A 25,193-nucleotide genomic window follows, 5' to 3' on the forward strand; every position below is an offset into this window, starting at 1 on the left:
ACAGAGATATATAGAGGCGGCCTACAGGGCCATAGTAAAGAAGCCCCAGCTCCAGTCAAGCAAACTCTGTGCTGCCAGGGAGGAGAAAGATCATCTGAAGGGAGAGCATCACCTTAGAGAGGCAGGAGATCCTACAGTCAGGACCTGCCCTCCAGGGCAACAGCCTTTCACATCGATTAAGCCCAGGAGGGAAGAGTTAGTATGGCTATTCTAGTTGGAGATTCAATCAGTGGGCATATAGATAGCTGGATGTTCGTGAGGATCACTTGCCTGCCTGGTGTGAAGGTGCTGGACTTCAATTGTCACCTAGATAAGATTTTAGATGGTGCTGAGAAAGAACTTCAGCTTCCAACTCCTACTGATATTAGGCTTACATTTTTTTGTTCTGGATCTAAAGTACTGGTAAATATAATGTAGATTCAGGACAAAGATATGTATATGTAAGTATAAAATGATACATTTACCATATATTATAATTTTTTATTTTGAAGCTGGAATCAAGAATCGGTAAATTTTTACCGACTCCACAACCCTGAGCCAAGCATTTGACCACTCCTCCAATATAGTTCACACTTCCTGAAGGAATATCCACTCTGCCACAGGTATTTGTGTCATCTGCAAAAAAAATCTAACTTTTCTGCAATATTGCTTATAAAGGGGCCCTTTTACTAAAGCTTAGAATGCGCTAACAGAACTAGTGTGAGCTAAATGCTAAGAAGCCCATTTTATACCTATCGGCTTCTTAACATTCAGCGCATACTAAGCTTTAGTAAAAGAGCCCCAAAGATATTAAACAGAATCTGTCCTAGGACCGATCCCCGAGGCACACTAGTATTCACCTTTCTCTCCTCAGAGTGAGTTCCATTTATTGCTACCCTCTGTCATTTATCACTCAACCACTTTCTAATCCAACCTACCACCCTCAGGGGGGTCTTTTACAAAGGTGTGGTAGTGTTTTTAGCATGTGCTAACCGCTAGAGATGTCCACAGGAATATATCGGTGTCTCTAGCCTTTAGCTAAAAAACACTAGCGCACCTTTCTAAAAGGACCCCCAAGACTCCTCCACCCAGACTGCACAGTTTATTATTGAGCTTTGCTGAAATCAAAGTAAGCCACATCTAGCATAATCCTTGATCTAGTTCTCTAACCGCCCAACTGAAAAAAAGAAATCAGTTACATTGGATATTATCGGCCACCGGCAAAACTGGTTTCTGTAAACCACTGGGCATTAGTTCACTATCCTTTCCTACAGTAGAGTTTACATTCAGTTTTTCACCATCAAAGTTAAACTGTGGTTTTTAACCTCTTCTCCATTAACATTTTTGTGAAGAACAAAAAATAAAATAATTCTCATCTCCAAAAATGCACTGAACAGACCTACTAGAACCTACCTAAGCTTCCATTAGCATCTTAGCATGCATCTGGTCACATGGAGTGGTCTACTTTCAGATTTTGCTAGTTCTACAAGAACACTTTCTCCTGTAAATGGTGCAGTAGGTACTTCACTGAACCCTCCATTGCCCCAGGTACAAAATAAGTGCCTGTATACAATATGTAAACTGCTCTGATTGTAACTACAGAAAGGTGGTATATCAAGTAACATTCCCTTTCCCTCACTTCCATTTCTAATCCAGCCAGCCATAAATATGTTTAGCATTTCTAAGTTTAACTATTTCTTCCTACCCATTGCTCCTCATCTCCTTTCTACCTCTGGTCTTTTCCCTTTCTGAGCAGCCTAGTAGTAAAAGCACCTGGCTGACAAACAGTAAAGGAGCAACACAAAGAAGAGGGTAACACACGACTCTCAAGATGGGAGTAACAGATTAAAGACTTTGAGGCACCAAAGCAAGATCTGACACAGGTCCATGTTTCGGCGGTCTGAGACATTCCTCAAACTGCAACACAGCATGTGTGACATACATTATCCAGTGTCCTTGTCAGCTCCTGTATGTGGGCAAGACTAAACAGATTATTAAAACAAGAATTATGGAGAACCGGAGCTGCATCAGTCGCAACATCATCTCAGCACTGATAGTGCAGCATTGGAACACTTTCAACCATATCATTGATGATTTTAAGCTTTTTTGTAAACAAAATCCTTCACAAATCAAGGCGACATAGACCAGCGCTTATTGAGAGAAGAATAGAAGACTATTTTCTAAAAACCCTAGCTCCATCTGGTTTAAATCTGAGATAGACCTGAGGCCATTTTTATAACAAAAGACTACTTCTCCTCCCACTTCAAAGTAACATGTGACACAGTATATATAGTTATTTTTTAAGTTATTTTTTTATATTGCTTTTATTTTATACTTTTTACTGTTAACACTTTACCAGCTGCAACCCCTTATTCTCCAGACTCTCAACCAGTTTTAGTTAATTTTTTATCTTATTTTGCTATCCATTAAGTTTTTATTATTTTTCATTTTTTATTATTTTACATTATGGTTTTAACCGGTTATATTTTTAACCAGTTATTTTAATCACTTACCAATGTTACATAGCACGTAGGTACAGTGTGACAGCTCACAAGCAATACGCTTCTCAAGCTCATACATATTCATTATCTCATTGTTAAATATGATAATGTCTCCACGCACTTCCTCCTTTACATTTGATGATGGCTTTTTAAAAAATCTAAGCTACAAGCTGATGCCGCTGCCCTCCGGTTAAGTTTGGCGCTGGCCTTTTAAGTTTAGTGGTCAACAGGTTATTCTCATTTTTCAGTTTTAGCGGATCCCATGCTAGACTTTTCTCAACAGATTTAATTTAAATGTAACAAAGTATCTTCACATTAAGGCAGTTTATGTGCTTATTTAGGACACTATTACCCACCCTTGTTTGGTGCGGTTTTCATAGCTACCTTTTTCACCTTTAACAGGCTGTTCAGTTTTAACCAGCTGCAGGCATTTTTAACCTGTTATTTTTTAACCAGTTATGTTTTGTTTTTTTTTTTTCCAATAATTTTTATTGATAAACGACAGAATAAACATTACTTCCTTAATTCAAAGTGGACATTTGAATATTTCCTTTTTGATATACAATTCTTATATTTCTCTCACTTTAAACATTCTCTTTTGTCCATCATCTATAAATCTGTAAATAAACATTGACAAACTTTAATTTTAATTTTAATTTTCCATTTCTCCCCCCCCCCCCCCCCACCCCCCCCCCACCCTCCCATCAAGCGCCTATTACTAACTCACTTGGGTCATTGCTCTGATATGTGTCCAAAGTTCATCTTGCCTGTTATAAATTCCCAAACGTTTATCAGTTAATTTCTCCATCTCCTCAATTAGGGAAAGTTTTAGAATCCAGTCCTGCTCTGTTGGTGCCACTTGCTGTTTCCACAGCCGAGCAATAACACTCTTTGCAGCTGTCAAGCTCATCCTCTTCAGACGTCTTTGCCATTTGACTCCTCGTCTGTTCCCCAGGCCCAGCAGGCACCATTGAGGCTCACACAAAAAGTTCTTGCCTGTATGGGCAGTTATCTTTGCAGTTATAGATTGCCAATACATTTGTAATTTCCCGCAGGACCACCAGATATGCAAAAAGTTCCCACATCCGTTAAACATCTCCAACAATACTGGAAGCCCCTGGAAACATCATATGTAGTCTATATGGGGTAAAATACCATCTCGAGAGTACCTTGAAGGCATTTTCTTTCAATAACACACATGTTGATGCCTTGTTGACCTCCAGGATAATGGCCTTCCATTCATGAACTGTCAATTCCTTTTCCAAATCTCTTTCCCATCTAGTCATATACAAACATTTTTCAAAACTCCCTCCCCTTATAAATTTATACAACCGGGATATGACTCCCTTCATTGTTCCCAGTGAGCCCCACATATTTTCTAGTACTTCATAGTCCTCCGGATCATTTCTTAACCATCCTTGTGTGTAAATGTAATGTTGGACCTGTAAGTAGAAGAATCTGTCCCTATCCAAAACCCCATAGTCTTCCTTGAGTTCTGTGAACAATCTCATTTTCCCATCCTCCAATACATCTCGAAACCTCAATATGCCCCTCTCAGCCCACCTCTTTGCTACCGGATTTCCCCACCCCACTCTAAAAGTGGGTTCCCCCCGAATATAAGCGTATGTAGATGTTTTCCTAGTTTTCCAGAAGCGTGTCCTAAGGGAACCCCATAGTGTCAACAAGTGCCCAACAAACGGATTGGTAGTAAGCCTGCCAATAGTAGGGTAGGCTGAAGATGCCCATATTACTGACTGCAGATTATGTTGCTGCACCATCTCCTGGTCCATGTGTGCCACCACTGACCATTTCTCCTGACCCCACATGGATATAAGTTTCAATTGTGCTGCCCAGTAATACCATTCAAGGTTTGGAACCCCTCTCCCACCTAACTCTGTCGCTCGCCAGAGCAGCTTCCTACTAAGCCTGGGAGCCTTGCCCCCCCAAACAAACTTCACTATAGCTTGCTGTAGGGATCTCAGCTCCTTTCCAGGGATTGCTACCGGTAATGTTTGAAACAAAAACAAAAGTCTGGGCAATACATTCATCCTAACCGATGCTATCCTTCCCCACCATGACAGCCACTTTCCCGTCCAGCCCTCCATGTCTTTACGTATTTGCCGGAATAACGGTATATAATTTAGCTGATATATCTGAGAAATCTGAGCAGGTATTTGGACTCCTAAATATTTAATATTATCCCTCCTTAATTTAAAAGGAAAGTTTCGAGAAATCTCCTCCATCCTAGGTTGTGCTATAGACACCCCAATCATTTCAGACTTATCATGGTTTATCTTAAAGCCCGAAAGCCTACCAAACTCCTCCAGCTCTGCCATCAATATGGGAAGATGCAGTCCCGGGTTGTTTACAAAAAATAATACATCATCAGCAAATAATGCCAATTTATGTTCAAAGCCACCTATCATTATTCCTGGAATGTCAACCGATTCACGCACCCTCTGAGCTAAGGGCTCAATCGAGAGAGCGAACAGCAACGGTGACAGCGGACACCCCTGTCTGGTACCCCGTTCAATCTGGAAAACAGATGTATATCCCCCATTTACTTTAATTCTTGCCACAGGTTTCTCGTATAATCGTTTTATCCATCCTATCAACCCCTGGCCAAACCCCAGATGTTCCAGAACTTCCCATAAATAAGGCCAGTCCACCCTGTCAAACGCTTTATCGGCGTCCGTACTCAAAAGGGCCACTGGAATCCCCCTCTGTTGGGCTGCCCACATAACATGTAAGGTGCGTCTAATATTATCCGCCACCTGCCGCCCCATGACAAACCCAGATTGATCAGTATGAATCAGAGAAGGCAGGACCTTTCCTAACCTATCAGCTACTACTTTAGATAAGATCTTAACATCTAGATTTATTAACGAGATGGGGCGATAGGAGGCACACACCGCCGGATCTTTTCCTGGTTTCAAAAGCAAGGAAATCCCCGCTTCATGCATACTCCCCGGCAATGATTGGCCAGCCAAGCATGCATTCCCAACCCTCAGCAACAAGGGCCCCACCTCCCCCACAAATGTCTTATAAAACCTAGCAGAATACCCATCCAGGCCGGGCGCCTTTCCTCCTTGGAGACCCTTAATCACCCTTTGGATCTCTTCAAGACGAAATGGGGCCTCTAAATGTTTACGTTCCAAACTTGATAACCTTGGGAGATGCAGCTTTCCTAAACCCCTCCTGATTTCTTCCCCCCCTACCCCCCTCTCACTGCTGTATAACTTCTGATAGAATTTTTCAAACTGATCCCTTATTTCTCCATCTCTATAGTACATCTTATCGCCCGCCCCTTTTATTTTTGTTATTGTGTGGCTCCTTTGTCTATGCCTCAAAAGATGAGCCAACATCCGTCCAGATTTATTTCCGAATTCATAAAACTTCTGTTGGAGTTTCGTATGCAAAAACTCCACGTGTTCTACCTGCAATTTCTCTAGTCCTGCTCTACACTGTCTTAATTCTTCCAGGACTATCCCAGAACGTCCCTCCTGGTGACAACATTCTAGTTTCGCTAATCGTGCCCGTAGGTCCAACTCCCTCTTTTCCCGTTGCCTCTTTTTCCGTGCTCCCCATTTAATGAAGTGACCCCTCACCACAGCCTTTAGGGCATCCCACAATGTGCCATCCAAAACCTCGCCAGTGTCATTCACCAACATATAATTCTGAATGACCTGGCGAATGTCATCCCGCACCCTACTATCCCCAAGAATCAATTCATTTAATCTCCAAAAGAGTTGGCGCCTTTCCTCTGTCAAACCCTTGAGCTCAAGCTCTACGGGGGCATGGTCAGAAGTAGAGATGGACCCTATATGTGAATCAACCACCTGATCCCACAACTGGCGGCTACACCATACCATATCAATTCTTGTGTAAGTATTCTGAGAATGAGAAAAGAAGGTATAGGACCGCTGGCTTGGGTGTCTCAGCCTCCATACATCCACTAAATCTAAATCAGAGACAAGTGATTTTAACTGTGTACAGTGTGCTGAGGACTTATCAATCAGCCCCTTTGAATGATCCATTGATGTCATGCTGGTATTAAAGTCCCCACCCAGGATCATCCCCCCTTTCTGGAACTGGAAGAGCTCCTTACCTATCCTTAACCAGTTATGTTTTAACAGGTTATTTTCTTAACTTTTTTTTTTTTTTTTTTAATGGTTCTTTACAACTCTTATTTCCGAAGACTAATGCTAGTTCTAATCTAGATTGTTTCATGATGCTTAATGAGGGCATTTTTCATTGTTGCAGCTGGCAGCACCACTGGTTATTTTGGTAAACATTAGTGTATATCATTGTATCAGGCACCACATATAACGCAGAGGCTTATTGAAAAGAAATCCAAAGAGTAGAAGTGGACCAAGGAATCTTCGCAGCCAGATACAAATTGCAATCATCTTTATTTAGCACCACAGGTGCTGTGCTGTGAAGATTCCTTGGTCCACCTTTACTCTTTGGATTTCATGTAGGGGTTTTTCCTTTACCTTTGGGCTTGAATTTGTGTTCATATTCTTATTAACACATTCAATTTAGGTGATCTTGTGCATATATAGACACTGCTCCAGCAAATTCAGCTTTTATAGTTTGTACATTAAGGTACATTTTATTTATACTGTTGTATTGCTCGATGTTCTGGTTTTATACATGGAGTTCATCTTTCATCTCATTTTTTATATTTTTGGCTCTATGATTATCATTACTTATACAGTCCATGTTTGAATATATTCAGTCCCCCTATTTTATGCATGCAGTCCATATTTTAGTATTACATCACTTGCTCCTAATATTGTATTTAATTGATCTGAATATCTTTTTATTTTTAATTGTCTGTGAAGTGTTTTTGCGTTAAACATTTATTCATACAATTGTTTTTACACAGTGTTTGTGATCTTTGAAGCAGGTGGCCAGACTGCTGAAACACAGACCCGTGACAGGTCTTGCCTTGATGCCTCAATAAAGTCTTTCATCCGTTACTCCCATCTTGAGAGTAGTGTGTCACCCTCTACTTTGTGTTGCTCCTTGATTCTTCATAGAGGTTGTCTCCTGCTTTCCTGTGGATATCATTTCACAAACAGCAAAGCCAGTTCAAATCTTACTGCTGCTCCTTGTGAACTTGCATAAGTCACTCAACCCTCCACTGTCTCAGAAACAAAACTGAAGACTATATGCCCTCTAGGGACAGGGAAATACCTAATGTACCTGAATGTAACTCACCTTGAGCTACCACTGAGGTGGTGAGGTAAAACCAAATAAATATATGAAGAAATTGTAACCTTGTTTTTATCTCTTTAATAAGAATGCAAATGGAAAACCTTTGGTTCATTTTTGAACCTTTTCCCTAATTTTCTGATGATTTTTATTAGTTTAAAACTTTTTAGTTAATAAAAATTATTTGTTGCATGGAAATAGACTTTGTGTGTGTTAAAACTGCCTTTGAATATGCTTAAGGTTCATAAACGAACTAAATGCACAATAACAAATGCACATCCCTACTCTTTAGCTACCTTGTCTTGCACTCACGCTTTTGCTGTCCTGATTTCTTCCTGCGTCTTTTAGCTCTTCCCGATAGGATATTAAGAGGAAGAACACTAGGAAGGCCTGGCACTTTCTGAATGCTAATTTTCACATCTAGCAGCACAATACAATCAATTAATATTTAATAGCAGTACTAGTACAGAAGCTGGTGCCTCTGTGCTCACTGGTTTGAAGATGGGGGTGGGGAAGAATTAAACACATACAGGAAGGCTAAGGGAAAGCCACCTCTTATATTACTACTACTTATTTCTATAGCACTACTAGACGTACGCAGCGCTGTACACTTGAACATGAAGAGACAGCCCCTGCTCGACAGAGCTTACAATCTAATTAGGACAAACAAGAGATAAGGGAATATTAAAGTGAGGATGATAAAATAAGGGTTCTGAACAAGTGAATAAGGGCTAGGAGTTAAAAGCAGCATCAAAACGGTGGGCTTTTAGCTTAGATTTGAAGATGGCCAGAGATGGAGCTTGACGTATACACCCACTGGCCCCCTTCCATGGCATGGGTCTCCTTCACTGACTTCCCTGATGAAGGGAAAAAAAAGGGTCTCTGTCTCTCCTTCAGGGAAGAAACAGATAAGAAGAGGCTGGAAACAGCCAAAACAATGTTGATAGTATTTTTTTTTTGTTACATTTTGTACCCCACGCTTTCCCACATGGCAGGCTCAATGCGGCTTACATATACAGGTACTTATTTGTACCTGGGGCAATGGAGGGTTAAGTGACTTGCCCAGAGTCACAAGGAGCTGCCTGTGCCTGGTGGGAATCGAACTCAGTTCCCCAGGAGCAGAATCCACCACCCTAACCACTAGGCCACTCCTCCTTTCATCTTCAAGGTTTCTGGAAGTCAGTAAAACTATCCAATCCCTGGGCCTTTTTTTTTTTTTTTTAATTACACCCTACTCTCTATTTGTGCTTTATAGTTATCTGTCTTCCTAGATGACACCACAGAAGCTCTAGATAAGTAAAGGGATACGGCATCTCCCCAGTATCTGTTCTTCAGTTTGTCTGCTTACCCATGTCTCCTTTAATTACCTGGCATGCATCAGTATATGCCTGTCAGTTTTCTGACTCTCAAATTCAGGAAGCTGCTGACGAGAATCCATATAAAAATGACAAATCTAACATGGCATCCAGGTACAAAGGGTAAGATGGCAAAGACAGGGTTAACAGCTCAAAGAATCAGCAAACAAGCTGAGCCAACTTCTTAAAATCAGTGAGCCAATCTTAAACTGAATTCCCTGGGCAACTGGTAACCAGTAGATTTTAACACCAGTGTAAAATCAGCTCTTGATCAACCAGACAATATAAGCAAGGGTCTGCCAGGGTAGCCTGCCATGAAGGGAACAGTCACATTATCACACTGTACTCCCACTCTCCCTCCCTCCTCCTCAGATTCACTGTTTAGACCTCCCACCACCCAGTATCAGCTTCACCTTTCCACTCTATAGTTAATAAAGCAGAGACAAGGCAGACGGCAGTTGAGAGCAAGAATGAGAGGCAGTAAGCACAACTAGGAAAGAGTAGCAAAGTCCCTGTCACACATATTCAAACACCTATATAGCAAATCTGCTTTCCCAAAACAGCACTAACTGACTGAATTCACATAGCAACAACTGTAACTATGAAAAGGCAGCACTGCAAATATTACATCTGACCCTATTAACACCAATACACCTCCTAGTGAAAAAGATGGAACCTGATCAATCCATACTGAGAAACTACATTCTAGCACAATACCTCACCTGTGTCACACATGCAGAACACAGACACGCTGTCAAACACAGAACAGAGATTAGAAATGCAAAAGTACATACAAAAACCAACTGGAAACTCTAAAAAGCCTTTGGCATGATGCAAGTACTAAAGCAAGCGTTAGCAGTGAATTTGAGAGACTAAAATCATACTCCACATTCACTTGCTTAGGACCAAGGCTCATTGTTCACTAGTGGCCTGTAAAATATTTTATTAACTTGTTTTTATCATATTTTTACTTAATTTTTGAATGGATATGTTATATACCTTATATGCAGTTTTGTACATTGCTCTGGACAGCTATAAACTGAATAAATGATCTACAAATATAGATAAGAACGACCTGAAATGCGAATTGAAATCAGGTTTCTCTGTATGACGGTGCTCAGAATTGCCAGTGAGCTACTGAGAAGGCCCATACAAGAGAGCTTCATCATATCCATCCCACTCCACAAAGACAGCAAACAAGAGAACTATGCCCTTACCTTTCAATAATATCAGAAATAGTGCAGGCAAACATCAGAAGCCCTTCTGGCATTTGTAGCGCAACTGGAGAGAGAGGAAGAGGGAGACCAATGTTAATATACCCTGCAGACCTCAGGAAAGAATGTAAAGGGGCTCCTGAAATGCAGGAAACGTATCAAATCCCTAAAGTATATTTTTGTCTCAAAGGCTCTAGAGCACAGGTCCCAACATTGCCCCAAACCATTTTGTTTGTTTGTTTTTGGAAGGGTGGGGGGAGAGAATGTGTCTTATTTTGGCCCAACTGGGGCCGAAGTGAAGGCACCATCAGGCAGATAATCAAAAGCCCTGCGCTGCTCCAAAGAGTGCTCTAAAAATAGCACTGGAACAGCACGGGGCTTTATCACACCTATGATCAGAGATAATTGTATGCAAATTTAAGGACGCTACTACTACTTATCATTTCTAAAGCGCTACTAGACGTACGCAGCACTGTACACTTGAACATGAAGAGACAGTCCCTGCTCGACAGAGCTTACAATCTAATTAGGACAGACAAACAGGACAAATAAGGGAATTACTGAGGTAGGGATGATAAAATAAGGGTACTGAACAAGTGAGTAAGGGTTAGGAGTTAAAAGAAGCATCAAAAAGGTGGGCTTTTAGCCTAGATTTGAAGATGGCCAGAGATGGAGCTTGACGGACCGGCTCAGTAACTTTATTCCAGGCATATGGTGCAGCAAGATAAAAGGAACAAAATCTGGAGTTTGCGGTGGAGGAGAAGGATCCAGATAAGAGAGATTTATCAAGTGAACGGAGCTCCCGGGGAGGAGTGAAGGGAAAGATAAGAGTAGGGAGGTACTGAGGAGCTGCAGAGTGAATGCACTTGTAAGTCGATAAGAGGAGTTTAAACTGTATGCGGAAACGGATTGGGAGCCAGTGAATTGACTTGAGGAGAGGGCTATTTTCTCTGATCATAGGGTAGAAGTGTGGGAGGATTAATCCTCCCACACTTGTTTGACAGGTCTGGGCTGTCAAAAGCCCAGACCTGTCAAAACACAGGGGACCACCAGACCCTAATTACCCCTGCCTCGAGCAAGGTGAAACGGGGACTGGAGGTGCAGCGGACCTCCGGTCCCCCCCCCCCCCCCCCACCACCATGACACAGGTTCAGGGAGGGCTGGAGGCTCCAGCCTCCTAACCCCCACCCCCAGCATTGGCAAGAAGTCCCTGGTGGCCCAGTGGGCTGCGGTTAATCCCCCCCACCTTGGGTTGGAGGAGGGAGGTGGCCTTCCTCTTCTTCCTTCGGTGCCGCCTGCAAAATGGCGGCGCCCAGCCCTGCCCAGTGTATCCTGGGATGCGCTGAGCGGGGCTTCATACCACCTCCCTCCTCCAACCTAAGGTAGGGGGGTGGGAGGATTGACCTCGGACCACCAGGGACTTCTCACCAATGCTGGGGGGGGGGGGGGTGGATTTGGGGGGCTGGACACCCACCAGATCTCTAGTCCCCCCTGAACCTGTGTTGGGGGGGGGTCAGGGGGACCAGAAGTCCACTGGACCTCCAGCCCCCTGTCGCTGGGGGGGGGGGGGGGGGTCATCAGTCAGGTCGTCGGTTCCTGAGGGGGGGCTGCTTCATTGGGGGGGGGGAAGGGACCTGCTAACATGCAAATGAGTGCTGGACAGGGCTCACCATTCCTCCTCAATGGTCTGCAAACCCTAACGCCAGCTGCGAGCTGGCGTAGGGTTTGCCGCAGTCAGCACGCCAATCTTTGGCACACTGGTCGCTGATCATTGGGGATGAATAGGTTTAGCATGCATTTGCATGCTACTTGCGCCGAGCCCCGTTTTGCATGCATTTGTATGCTAGTTGTGTTCAGAGCCTGCTAGCGCATTGTTTCACGCACTCTGGGGCACGCGCTAGTATGGCCCTAACAGCCTCTAGCGCCTGCGTTTGCTTCTGCTCATCGGCCCACATCAGCCTTCACTTGCAGCTATCCACTTATTCTTTTACATCGGTAATTACAGCAACAATTGTTGGCCAATGGCTACAGAGCACAGCTCCCTCGGTGCTGTAGCAATATGAATGCGGTGATTTGCAGCCAGCTTCTGTTCGGTGAGGACAGGGACTCTCTCCCCACAGGGGTTGTGAATGCCCCTGGCCCACCTGGAGAGAAGAAGATCTAAGCTTGAAAATCAAACCCAAGACCTTCATATGACAGCACATAGAACTGCCACTGAGCCAGCCCTCTGGAAGGATATCTTCATACTACACAGTAGAATGTTGCAGAAGTTACACAAGTAGTTAGAAGCAATATACACAAAGCATGTATTAATGTCAAACTTTACTTTTAACTTGGGTTTTGAAAACCTTTGGCAATTGCTCTAACCTCTGGATAATGTGACCTCTATAAGGTGCTGGCTTTGGGTATGTGCCTTTTACCCGGGATGGCTTCAAGCTGGAAAACCCCAGGTGTGCTACATATTACACGCACGTCCAGGGACAGGTTCATTGCACTAGTCCCCAGTGTACAGCTGTTTGTTAGGCATAAGGATACAAGATTCAGATTATGCAGATACTACACACGCAGGCTGTTTATCAGATTCTTGTCATCACATCTCACGTGTTGGTAATAGGAAGCAGGTTTTCTCACTCAAAAACAATCTGTTGCTGTGTATTTACACCAATTGTTTATATTTAGAGGGTGTTACATTTTACAAAGAGCACAAATCTTACAACCTTCATGCTAGGATGAAACAACAGCTACATTCGCCCTCCTGCTGTTCCTTTCCTTCTCATCCCCAACCTTTGAGGGCGATCTAAATTCTCATCCTGCACCCTGCAGATCTCCTTAACCCCTAAGATCCATTCCATGCAAGCACTCTTACCCCGCTTGGCTTTTGTCTGCTGAATACGCCAGATGGTTTTGTAAATCTCAAAGTTGTAGTTGGTGGGTAGGGCCCTCACAGCCTCCTGCAGCTGCTGATTGTACAGAATGTGTTGGGGGATATGATTGGCCATGCGACGCCGAGGTCTGCCAGCTATAAAGGGGAGACAAGGAGAAATTAGGTCTTAGTTGATATTTTTTCTTTCCATTAGTTCATCCCACTATTCCAGAACCTGTGGGACAGTTGTGTCCATTGATAAGCAGGTAGCAACAGAGAACTGAAACTGAGCTGAGAGCCTGAGACATCTCTCTCTTGGCTACCAGTCCAGCTCCTCAGCATGTATGTAGATAAGAAGTAAGGAGAAACTCAGAGTAAACACAAGAATCTTAAACAACTGGCTAACTTAACATTAACCAGACAAGCAAATGCTCTGGACAACTTGTAGTGAACAAGAGATATGCAGGAAGCACTATGCAAGGTGACAGTTATTTGACCAATTACTTCACACCAACTAACTACACTATTGGTGTTTTCTATATTGCTATGATTCTCAAAAAATTCAAAGCGGTTTACACATTTAGAAGTAGCTCCAATAATAAAGAGATAATGACAAGTAACAGTAGCAATAATAAAATTTAAAAACCAAAACAGATGTAAAATTCAAACAAAACTAAAATAAAACAAAATTATTGTTCAAACAAATAAGCTTTTAGAAGTTACCTAAAAGAAAAATGCAGACCTCAGGTCCAAAGGAAGCTTATCCCATATTCTGGCCCCAACAAAAGGAAAAAGGCCTCAAGAACAGATTTGAACTGAATATTTTTTAAAGAAGGAAAACCCAACTTCAAACGTTCTCAAGAAGCCCAAAGTCCTCTGTGCAGATGGAAAAGTCAACAACTCAGTTAAACTCTCAGAATTCAAACCAGAAATTAACTTAAAAATCAAACAAAGGATTTTAAAATCAATACATTTATATATCATTAACCAATGAAAATCTCGGAAGATGAGAGACACGCTATCAAAGTACCCAATCCCAATAATCAATCCAATAGCTGTATTTTGCATCAACTGTAAGCATTTTAGCTGTTTTACCAAAACACAAGAATAAAGTGAATTACAGCAACAGATCTGAAATCATCTTTCGTTAATGAAGATCTTATTACCCAAAGCTGTCGAAGCTTTAAAAAAAAAAAAAAAAAACAACCTTCTATTTATTTATTTTTTTTTTTTTTGTTACATTTGTACCCCGCGCTTTCCCACTCATGGTAGGCTCAATGCGGCAGGCAATGGAGGGTTAAGTGACTTGCCCAGAGTCACAAGGAGCTGCCTGTGCTGGGAATTGAACTCAGTTCCTCAGTTCCCCAGGACCAAAGTCCACCACCCTAACCACTAGGCCACTCCTCCAAAGAAAGTTGAATCTAGAATTACACTTAACACTCTAGGAATGATCAACATTTAGCACCTCCCCTGAAAATAATGTAACAATTGTATTTGGCAATTTAATTAAGGGCTCTTTTTATGAAGCTGCAGCAAAAAGGGACCCGCGCTGGCATTGGCGCGTGTTCTTGACACACGCTGGGGCCCCCTATCACCGCAGCAGGTCTTTCTTTTTTCCAGGAAATGGCCATGCAGCAAGTGAAGCACTTACCGCATGGCCACTTTGGGTGGGAGAACTTACTGTCACCCATTGAGGTGGCGGTAAGGGCTCCTGCACTAACCGGGCAGTGCGTGGGACTGCCCCGTTACCGCCGGGTACACACCGGCGCTACAAAAATAAAAATATTTGGATGATGCGTGCTGGGGGTGGGAACTTCCACCAGGCTGCTGCAGTAGCCTGGCGGTACTTCCCTTTTATCGAGTGATAAGCCCGTGTTGGGCTTACCGTCGCTTTGTAAAAGGGGCACTATGTTTCCAAACCAAAGTATCTTAGTCTTCTGTTTATTCAGTTTTAAAAGATGACTCGTAGCCCAGTTGTCTATCAAAGAAATATGAATCCTCCTTAATGACTTGTTTCCTAATATATACCCGAACCAACCAATATTGATCCCTTCTAATTTGATTATTTTATCATATTATCATTATTGAACATTATATCTTATCCTGCTCTCACTTATATGTTATGTATTACCATTTTATTTACCCTATTTACCTGTTATTCTTGCACATTAATTGTAACAATATGCTGAACCTCTTACTCTGTTAATTGTGATGCCATTGCAACATAATGTAAGCCACACTGAGCCTGCAAGTAGGTGGGAAAATGTGGGATACAAATGCAGCAAAATAAATAACTAAATAAATCTAAGGTACTATCCCAACTGGGTAAAGCAGTGCCCAAAAGAAATATATCATCTGCGTAAGATAGTACAAAAATCTTATCACCCAGAAAATAATCACCCAAAGAGCTCAAATATACATTAAAACAGAGAACTTCCACCTGCTGGAGACTGAGATTACTGGATCTTTCTCTAGCTGGCAAGGGCTCTTATTGGCTGGCTCGAGTCACAACTTTTTTCTCAGTCTCCACCTGCTGGAGGCGTACACAACCCATCAGTCACATTCTGGGCCGGGCCGGAAGGACACTAAGGAAATATACATTAAAACAGAGAAGGAGAAAGCAGAGAAACTTGCAGGACTAGGCAACCAGGGTTCCAACTAGATCTTATGTACATAAGTGCGGCTAGGAAAGCGAATAGAATGTTGGGTGTTATTAAGAAGGGTATGGAGTCCAGGTGTGCGGATGTTATAATGCCGTTGTATCGCTCCATGGTGCGACCGCACCTGGAGTATTGTGTTCAGTACTGGTCTCCGTATCTCAAAAAGATATAGTAGAATTGGAAAAGGTACAGCGAAGGGCGACGAAAATGATAGTGGGGATGGGACGACTTTCCTATGAAGAGAGGCTGAGAAGGCTAGGGCTTTTCAGCTTGGAGAAGAGACGGCTGAGGGGAGATATGATAGAAGTGTATAAAATAATGAGTGGAATGGATCGGGTGGATGTGAAGCGACTGTTCACGCTATCCAAAAATACTAGGACTAGAGGGCATGAGTTGAAGCTACAGTGTGGTAAATTTAAAACGAATCGGAGAAAATTTTTCTTCACCCAACGTGTAATTAGACTCTGGAATTCATTGCCGGAGAACGTGGTACGGGCGGTTAGCTTGACGGAGTTTAAAAAGGGGTTAGATAGATTCCTAAAGGACAAGTCCATAGACCGCTATTAAATGGACTGGAAAAATTCCTCATTTTTAGGTATAACTTGTCTGGAATGTTTTTACGTTTGGGGAGCGTGCCAGGTGCCCTTGACCTGGATTGGCCACTGTCGGTGACAGGATGCTGGGCTAGATGGACCTTTGGTCTTTCCCAGTATGGCACTACTTATGTACTTATGTACTTATGTACTTCCATCCCTTCCCTTAACACCAAGTTCTGTTTTTTAGAAATTGTTCAAACCATCCAAGTACTCTTTCAGAAATGCCTAATTCATTCAAATTAAAAAGGAGAACTGAATACAGCATCAACTGCTGCCAATATGTCAAACTGCAACAAACAAGCTTGGTTTCCCAAACCAAGAATGTGTCCTATTTTTGTGGTAAAGACCAGAAGTAATGTTTCTGTACTATGATATGGTCTAAAACTGTGTTGCATTTTATGAAATATATTAAAAAGTCTCCAAAATCTTTGAAATTGTTCATTCACTAAAAACTCAAGAAGTGTAGCCATCCAAAGGATGCTTACCACAGGCCGATAATTTTCAACTCTAGTCAGATCCCCACTAGAGGATTTTGGCAAAGGAGTTAAAATGATTTCAGATAATGACTGTGGATAATAACCTTCAATCAACAACCCATTAATGCTTACTCAATTGCTTCTTTAATCCAATGAGCTATTGTAGCCTCAGAAGCTGCTTCTCCTTCAAAGCTCCAAACAGGACAATCAGTCCAACTTTCTGAAACCTTCTGAGAGAGAGAGGTACGTTTTCAACACACAAACAACATACAGACAGTAAAGCCAATGAGAATCTACTGGTAAGGAAATAGACTGAGATTAAAGGATGACAACATCACTTTTGGAACTAAGGAAGGAACAGTCCTAAGAGTGACTTTCGTTACTGAAAATGAAAAAGGGCTCCAAATACAAGGTCTGGAGCTCTGAAAGTGCATGCTGAACAGATGGCAATCAGAAATACTGTCGTAAGAGTAACATCCTTCAACAGGTTCAAAAGGAAAGTACTAGATTCAAATCCAATGGAATAACATGAGGCAGATTAAGGAGCTTGATTGCTTTCAAGAAATGCAACACATCTAGATCTGAAGATAAAGATTCCCCTTTCACTAATCCCCTAAAGCAGGACACAGAAGACAACTGCGCTTTCAAGGAAGGAAGAGCCAAACCCTTTTCTAACCCATCTTGTAAAAATTCCAAAATATCCAAAAATAGAGGAGTAAAGGGGGGGGGGGGGGGGGGGGGGGGGGAGGGCCGCAAACATCTTCTAATCCTGATGTATGCCAAAGAAGTGGATGACTTGCTACAATGGAGAAGGGTGTCAATTATTCTCACGAATATCCTCTCTTCATTAAATGTATCCTCTCAAGAGCCAGGCCAAAAGACAGAACCGAGATGCATCCTGCATGGAAACTGGCCCCTGTACCAACAGTTGCTCTTGATCCCTTAGACATAAGGGAGGGCCTACCTTGGATCTCGTTAAATCTCTGTACCAAGGTCTTCTTAGCCAATCTGGAGCTATTAATACCATTAGTCTCATGTCTATCTATCCTTTGTACTTCTCTATCAGAGGTTAAGGAGGAAAAAAAAACATCTATCCCTGCTGACTTATGCTCCTTCCACCAATTGAAAGAGGTTTACTTTCATGTTCTGAGCTGTTACCATAAGTTCCATGGTCTGAGAACCCAAATGCTGAACTTCCGCTGCAAAGGCCTTCTCTGAAAGAGACTCTACTCCTTGGGACCTAAGAGGTTTCTGCTCAGATAATCTGGCTGGACATTCTGGATTCCAACTACATGAGCCAATGATATGTCCAGATTTTCCTCCACCCAGACCATCGACAGGGAAAACTTTTTCCACAACTTGAAGGCTTCTTGTTTTTCCCTGTTTGTGTATATCAAAACAAAGGCGAAAAAAAAAAAAAAAAAACAGGCAACACAAAAAGTGTAGTGGCCATAAGTGGGACAAAAAAAAACCAAAACCAAAAATGCAGATCCAAATCCAATTAAGGAAGCAGAGTTTATTGACGAGACTCGACACAGACCATGTTTCTGCAACACAGCCAGTATCAGGGGTCTAAAAATGTACAAACAAGACAGATATGTTTTGTTAAATATATCCAATGAGCACAATTCATGAAGAGAAGTGTAGGGAGAGGTAAATGAAGAGCTGCAGAATGAATGCACTTGTAGGTGAGTTAAAGAAGACTGAACTCTATGCAGAAGTGGATAGCAAAAGTAGCCATTTGAGAAAAGGAGCTATACAGGTATAGTGACATTAGTGAAAGATAAGTTGCACATCTGAATTATGGAGAGAATAACGGTAAGAGATGGCTCACTAAGATATGTGAGGAGTGGACAGCAATAGTCCAAGTAGGAGGTGACAAAAGAGTAGAATTTGTGAAATCAGTGGAAACTCCTGCAAATCTGATATGGCCCCCCATTAACTTTCCAATGATTGTTTTGAGATTTTTTTTTGCACATTCCTGATGGAATACTCACTGGCCCACGCAGCTGAAGAGCAGGAGTCTTCCACATCACCGATTATTGACTGCATTAAGACTGGAGGAGGCTATGAATCGGTCAAGATAGGTGGTATGGTAGTTGGTGATGGTAAAGATAGTCAGCTGAAGAGCAGCAGTAGGTTAGTTGACAGGAGAGTGGAAACCGACCAACAGGGTCATGCAGGCTTAGGAGAGCTGCTGCTAAAGGATCCAGGTCAAAATAAAACTGCTATAGAGCACCTTGGAAGGCTCCTTCCATAGAGTAAGAGAAGAACTGGAAATGCTCTTGCTCTGGGGGAAGTCAGGTTCAAAGACTGCGGTGGACAGAATGGAAGGGTTCAAAGAGACAAGACCGCTACTAGAAACAGTGTGGAAGATTTGAATGTACCAAACAGCAGTGTGGACTGTCCACTGCCTCCTGCAGGAAGATTTTTCTCAGCTTTTCTCCAGCCCCTTTGGATTCACAGGGCTCCTCACTCTAAATATTAACGAAAACCACTGTGATAAAGTTTCATAGTGTGCTCAAAAAGGAATGGCTAAATGTAATGGAAAGAGACCACTTTTAGCAGCATTTAGTGTTGACTAATGATCTTGATCAGGGCGCAATAAATGAAGTAATCAAATTTGCAAATGACAGAGTATTGAAAAGTTAACACACAAACAAGCTGAGAGTAACCACACAAATGCCTTGCCAGACTGGAGAACTGGGCAACTAAATGGCAGATGAAATTTAATGTGGACAAATGCAAAGAGATGCACAGAAGAAAAGTAATCTTAACTATAGGGACACACTGCAAGGTAAGGAAAAAGCCCTTGGAGTCACTGTTGACAATATGTTGAAATTCACAGCTCATATGAATCATAAAAGCAAAGAGAAAATTAGAAATTATTCAGAAAGAGATGAAGAATGCTGCAATACCTCTACATAGATTTATGCTGTAACTGCACCTTGAGTGCAATGTGGTTCTGGCTTGCCACATCTCAAAGACAGAGTATAATTAGAAAAGGTACAGAGAAGGGAAACTAAAATTATAAATAGGAAGGATCAAATTCTATGCGAGAAAAAGGCTAACGAGGTTAGGGTTCTTCAACCTTTTCACTGCTGCTTTTGGCTCCTAGCATCTACTCATTTGCCCTCCCTTGTTCCTTCCTTCCTTCTCACCCAGTACTTCCCTCATCCGTAACTGTCTTGTCTGTCTGTATTATTTAGATTGTAAGCTCTTTTGAGCAGGGACTGTCTCTTTGTGTCAGGTGTTCAGCACTGCGTGTGTCTGGTAGCGCTATACAAATGCTAATAATAATAATAACTTGAAAGAATGATAGAAGGGATATGACAGAAGTTTATAAAGTAGAGTGGAGTGGAACAGGTAAACAGGAACAGTTAATTACTCTTTCAGAATGCTGGGGCTGAGGGCCATCCCATGAAAGTAACCAGTAATAGATTTTAAAAACAGAAGACAGTATTTTTTTTCCATTCAAAGTCGCAGTCAAGTTGTGGAATGTTTTGCTAGAGGATAATGGAATCTAGCATAGCTGGATTTAAAATAAATTTAGACAAATTCTGGGAGGAAAATCTCTAAATTATCAGCAAAGTTGAGGAAAGCTACCTCCTGGTAATAAGCATACATTCCAGATTTCTGATACTTAAGCTTTTATGAGTTCTACTGAATCACAGACTGCTATCCATTTGACAGATATGTGACGAGGCATGTTAGAAAGGACATTCAACTCAGATCAAGGACATTCAAGTCAGAACATCACAAATGAAGTCTCACTAGTATTTTAGGCCAGGATACATACAGCCTGTTCTAAAATAGATGCAAGGTGGTCATCCATATACAGAAAAGGTCCAGCATGAACATCCATTTTACAAACAAATGTCCAAATTATAAAACAGGAAAAAACAAGGGACACTGACATGTGTGTGGCAGCACAGGAACATCCATCTCATAAAATGGCCACACATGCAGAACAATGGGCTAGTCTAATGATTGGAGCAGTGGGTTGAGAATCCGGTTCTGCAAGTATATACCACCTTGCCCTCCCCTGTCTACTGTTCCCCTACAGCCTACTAGGCATTCTACCTTCTTTTTCCAAGCCCCTATTCTTTGGATCTCTCTCCCTCCTAATCTCCATTATTATCTGAAGGTAGTAATGCAGAAAGACTAATTACAGAGTGCATAGGAAAAACACGCTCTTGGGCATCACAAAATTTGGTAAAACTTAACACAGCTAAAACTAAATTGTTGTATTTTTGCACTTCTTCAGTTAACATTCCGGAAAGCATTACACTCAGGACAGAGGAGCGTTTGGGCTTTGAAACTTCATCCAAGGTCTTTGGTTTTATACTAGCTTCACAGTTAACGATAGAAAACCAAGTTAAAAACCTCTGTAGGAGGATTTTTATTTTTTCAAACTACAGCAGCTCAGGACAACTAGATTATCTTTCTTCCCTGATCAATTTAGAGTATTGGTCAAAGCGATTGCCTTACCATAAATAGATTGCTGCAGCTCTTTACATATGGTATCAATCAGACCCTTCAGGTAAAGTTGCAGTTACTGCAGAATTGTGCATCTAGATTAATTTTCTGCCACAAGATGTTGAACATGTTACTCCTTTGCTAAAGGATTTGCATTGGGTGCCAGTTAGGGCTAGAGTTAATTTTAAAGTGGCCTGTTTGATATATAAGTTTTTATGGCTGTTGCCCACTGAATCATGTATCTTTAGTGTCTTATCCAACAATTTGTCCGTCCATTTGTTCCAAATATTTCGTTAATTTAAGCCTTCCTGCTGTTAATAAGGTCCGTTATGTTTTCATGATAGCTCTTTTAAATATTTTTCAGTCAAACTGTGGAATTCGATTCCCATTCTGATTCGGAGTATAGAAGAATATTACCAACTTAGACAAGCATTGAAAACTTTATTTGATAAATATCTCTGAATTATGGCAGTTTCCAGATAATGTTCGAATTTTTAGTGTAACCTGTTTGATTCCTGTTGGAGATATGCGAGATGTAAAAACTGGGAATGGAATGGAACAGTCCTATATTAACTTTCGTTCTGCCTTGAAAAAAAACCACCTCTTTTCTCTAGCCTTTCCCCAAGGTTCATTTAGGTGATATGGGTGTTCCTCGGGCAACAGGGAACCTTTCCTATTTCTCCTTACAATTCTCTCATTTTCTGTCCTTTAAAATAATTGGAGTTCCTTTCTATTTTTAATGTGTAAACTGCTTTGGTTGTTTAAGTGAAAGGTGGTATATCAAGTACCAATAAACGATAAAATGAGGGGAATCAGGTTCAAATCCTACATCAGCTGCTTATGATTTTTTTTTTTTTAAATTGTGAACCCTCCAGAAACATAAAATGTCTACTATATCTGAATGTACATCACTTCAATAGCCTTCAGGCTTGCAGGTACCATATATTCAGGTACAGTAAGTATTTTTCTGTCCCTAGAGGGTTCAATATAAAATACATGATTTGAACCTGGGCCCTTTGGTTCTCAGACCATTGCACTAACCATTAGGCTATTCCTCAAATCTGCATACTGTTCTGTTAAGAAATGTCCATAGTTTCTGAAGCTGTCAAAGAGCATGGTATCCCTTGCCAACTTTACATTCAGGGAAGGAGAGGGACAGCAACCACTAGGGGATTAAGGAAGTATCGTGTCTCAATTCCTTCAGTAGACAGTTGCTCAATCAGAGCAATTTTCAGTAACCTGGACATAAGCACCAGGTTCAAATACTGACTTTTATCTTTTTAGATTTGGACGTTCCTTCCCCTTCTGCAATCGCAGTTACATGTCTGTACTTTGGGTCCTGCCCAAAACACGCTCCCTTGCCATATGGATGTACTGCAGTGTTAAGACATCCATATCGTGCCTTTGTAAAACTGGGATTTGGCCGTCCATGCAATATGGATATCTGAAAACTGGAATTTAGATGTCAAAAAAAAAAAAAAAAAAAAAACGAATAGAGCTGCTAAAATAATCACCACAGTACTCAGACCTCAACCTATTTTTGGCTGTGCCAAAACCACAAGTTTGTGGTTTTTTCAAATATCCAGTTTATTGAATTTAAGAATACTCTATTATCAGCTACAACAGCAACTGAAGTATGTTAAGATTTCTAGATAGATCTGCCTCTGTACTCTTTCCCCCGTCTACAGACTTTTTTGCCAATGCCTAAATCCTTCCCGCTTTCTTCCTCCCTGTTAAAGTGAGCTCTGTGTGTGCCTGAATTTTTCTTTCCTTTCAACCACTGTAATTCTTTTCACTACTTCTGAATCACTGTAATTTTTAGATTATGCACCGCCTTGGTCTGCCAGTTAGAAAAGGCAGTATAGAAAGTATAATAAATGAATGAATGAATGAATATAAAAACAAGAGCTTTGTTCTACTCAGTTGTGAACGTTATTATTATTGCTATCATTATTATTATATTATTCTAATGCAGGCATAGTGGCAAACATGCCTATATTTAGTTTAATATTTTGGTGTGACCACATTATTTTATTATAAAAAGATTCCTTAAGATTAGTTGTTTGTTTTTCTGTTTTTTTTTTTTATACTGTCCCCTGTTCTGTTTGGTACAACAGTATCGTGCCTCTGTTTTTCTGCTGAGAAACTTCCTGGTGACTCTACTTAGCCACTGTCAGAGACAAGGAGGCTGCACACGATGTACCCTTGGTCTAACCCAGCTTGGCTGTTCTTATGTTTTAGATGTGTGTAGAAAGGGAAAGAAAAAATGAAAGTGACCCCAAGACTATAGGATAAAGGGACTAGGAAGCTTACATTGTTTATCCATCAAAACAGAAAAAGGAAGAATAAACGAGGGCATAGGGTTTGGAGATAAAGCGAAGTTCTGTCTTTGCCATGTTAAGTTCAAGATGCCAATGGAACATCCATGAAGGGATATGAGAGAGCCACTGCAGCTAGGAAGAAACAAACAACTCTTCACTTGAAGAAAAAAAAATATTAAACTTGTACATAAACAAGGTGGCTCAGTTAAGGTATTACTCCTGGGGAAATAAGCTGCGATGTGCAAAATTCCTTTGGGGTGTGGAATTCACTTGTCTACACAGAATTTAACCTCCAGCCAGTAGAAGGTGGAGGTCTGCAGGAGCAAGAGGAGCCTGTGCCATCTTCATCCTGAACCATGTAGCTCTCTGAATGTGATCCATGTGGTGACTGAAGTACTGTCTGAATTTCAAAACAGTGCCGAGGAGGAGAAAGGGTAGACGAGAGGGAGTGTGCATTTGTATGTGTGCTTCTGGATTTCAGGGATTTTCATTTCGCAATCTAAAAAGGGAAATGGGACTTGATATACCGCCTTTCTGAGGTTTTTGCAACTACATTCAAAGCGGTTTACATATATTCAGGTACTTATTTTGTGCCAGGGGCAATGGAGGGTTAAGTGACTTGCCCAGAGTCACAAGGAGCTGAATTGGGAATCGAACTCAGTTCCCCAGGATCAAAGTCCACTGCACTAACCACCAGGATACAAAGAAGTGTTACAAGCAATACAGACTTTAGACCACTAACATTTGCAACAACAATATGAATACCGCTGTGTTACCACAAGTACTGGCAACTGCAAGAAGTCAATACTGCCTGCAGCTCAGAGCTCCGTTTGTACTCCATGGATTGCTAAATCAAAAATCACTGAAAACCAGAAGCTATAGTTATGGTGTATTACTATACTCCTGGGGAAAATCTACAACAAAAATGTTATAATTTTGCATCTGCAAGTTAAATTCATTACTACTCAAAAACGAGAGAGAGAGAGAGAGAGAGAGAGAGAGAGAGTGATACAATATTATTTTGATGAATATAGTATGCAGAATGTTAAAAACATTATGCACAGATTCCTCCAGGAATAAAAGGAATTACAGAAAATAAACCATTGAAATGATTTCTCGCATCTTGTATTAAAAGGGTTGAACAGGAGAACATAAAGAGTTCCTTCAAATACAAAGGTTAATAAATAGAAATAAAACAAACAAAAACAACAAATAGAAAAGAAGCTAACCTTTTTCTAACTGGACTAATTTAACACATTATGGACTAGATTCTATACATTTTACATTTCTTCTGTTTTTCAATTTTTTATTTCTTTCCATTAAGATTAGCATAGTATTTCTTTAGGTGTGTTTGATTGGTGGGTGTTTTTTGTGGTATCTGATGTCACGTTTTATAAGGAAGCCATTTTTTGTCTGAAGCAGGAGCCACTGGAAACCAGCCAAAGCCTAGACGGGAAAATTAGGTTCTTACCTTGGTAATTTTCTTTCCTTTAGTCAAAGCAGATGAATCCATTATGAGTGGGTTGTGT

At 41.3% G+C, this 25,193-nt stretch overlaps 1 protein-coding gene across 3 annotated transcripts in view; it reads right to left on the reverse strand.

Moving 5' to 3' along the window:
• Positions 1 to 25,193, reverse strand: part of DPH1 (diphthamide biosynthesis 1) — a 193,694-nt gene that overhangs the window by 145,360 nt on the left and 23,141 nt on the right. For all 3 annotated transcript variants that reach the window (XM_030185759.1, XM_030185760.1, XM_030185761.1), the window contains 2 exons: positions 13,136 to 13,288; positions 10,273 to 10,336 (listed from right to left, as the gene is read on the reverse strand). In XM_030185759.1, the coding sequence (XP_030041619.1) occupies positions 10,273 to 10,336; positions 13,136 to 13,288 (217 nt within the window). The remainder of the gene's footprint in view (positions 1 to 10,272; positions 10,337 to 13,135; positions 13,289 to 25,193) is intronic.

Source organism: Microcaecilia unicolor, chromosome 13 (genome assembly GCF_901765095.1).
Source record: "Microcaecilia unicolor chromosome 13, aMicUni1.1, whole genome shotgun sequence".
Taxonomy (NCBI): Eukaryota; Metazoa; Chordata; class Amphibia; order Gymnophiona; family Siphonopidae; genus Microcaecilia; species Microcaecilia unicolor.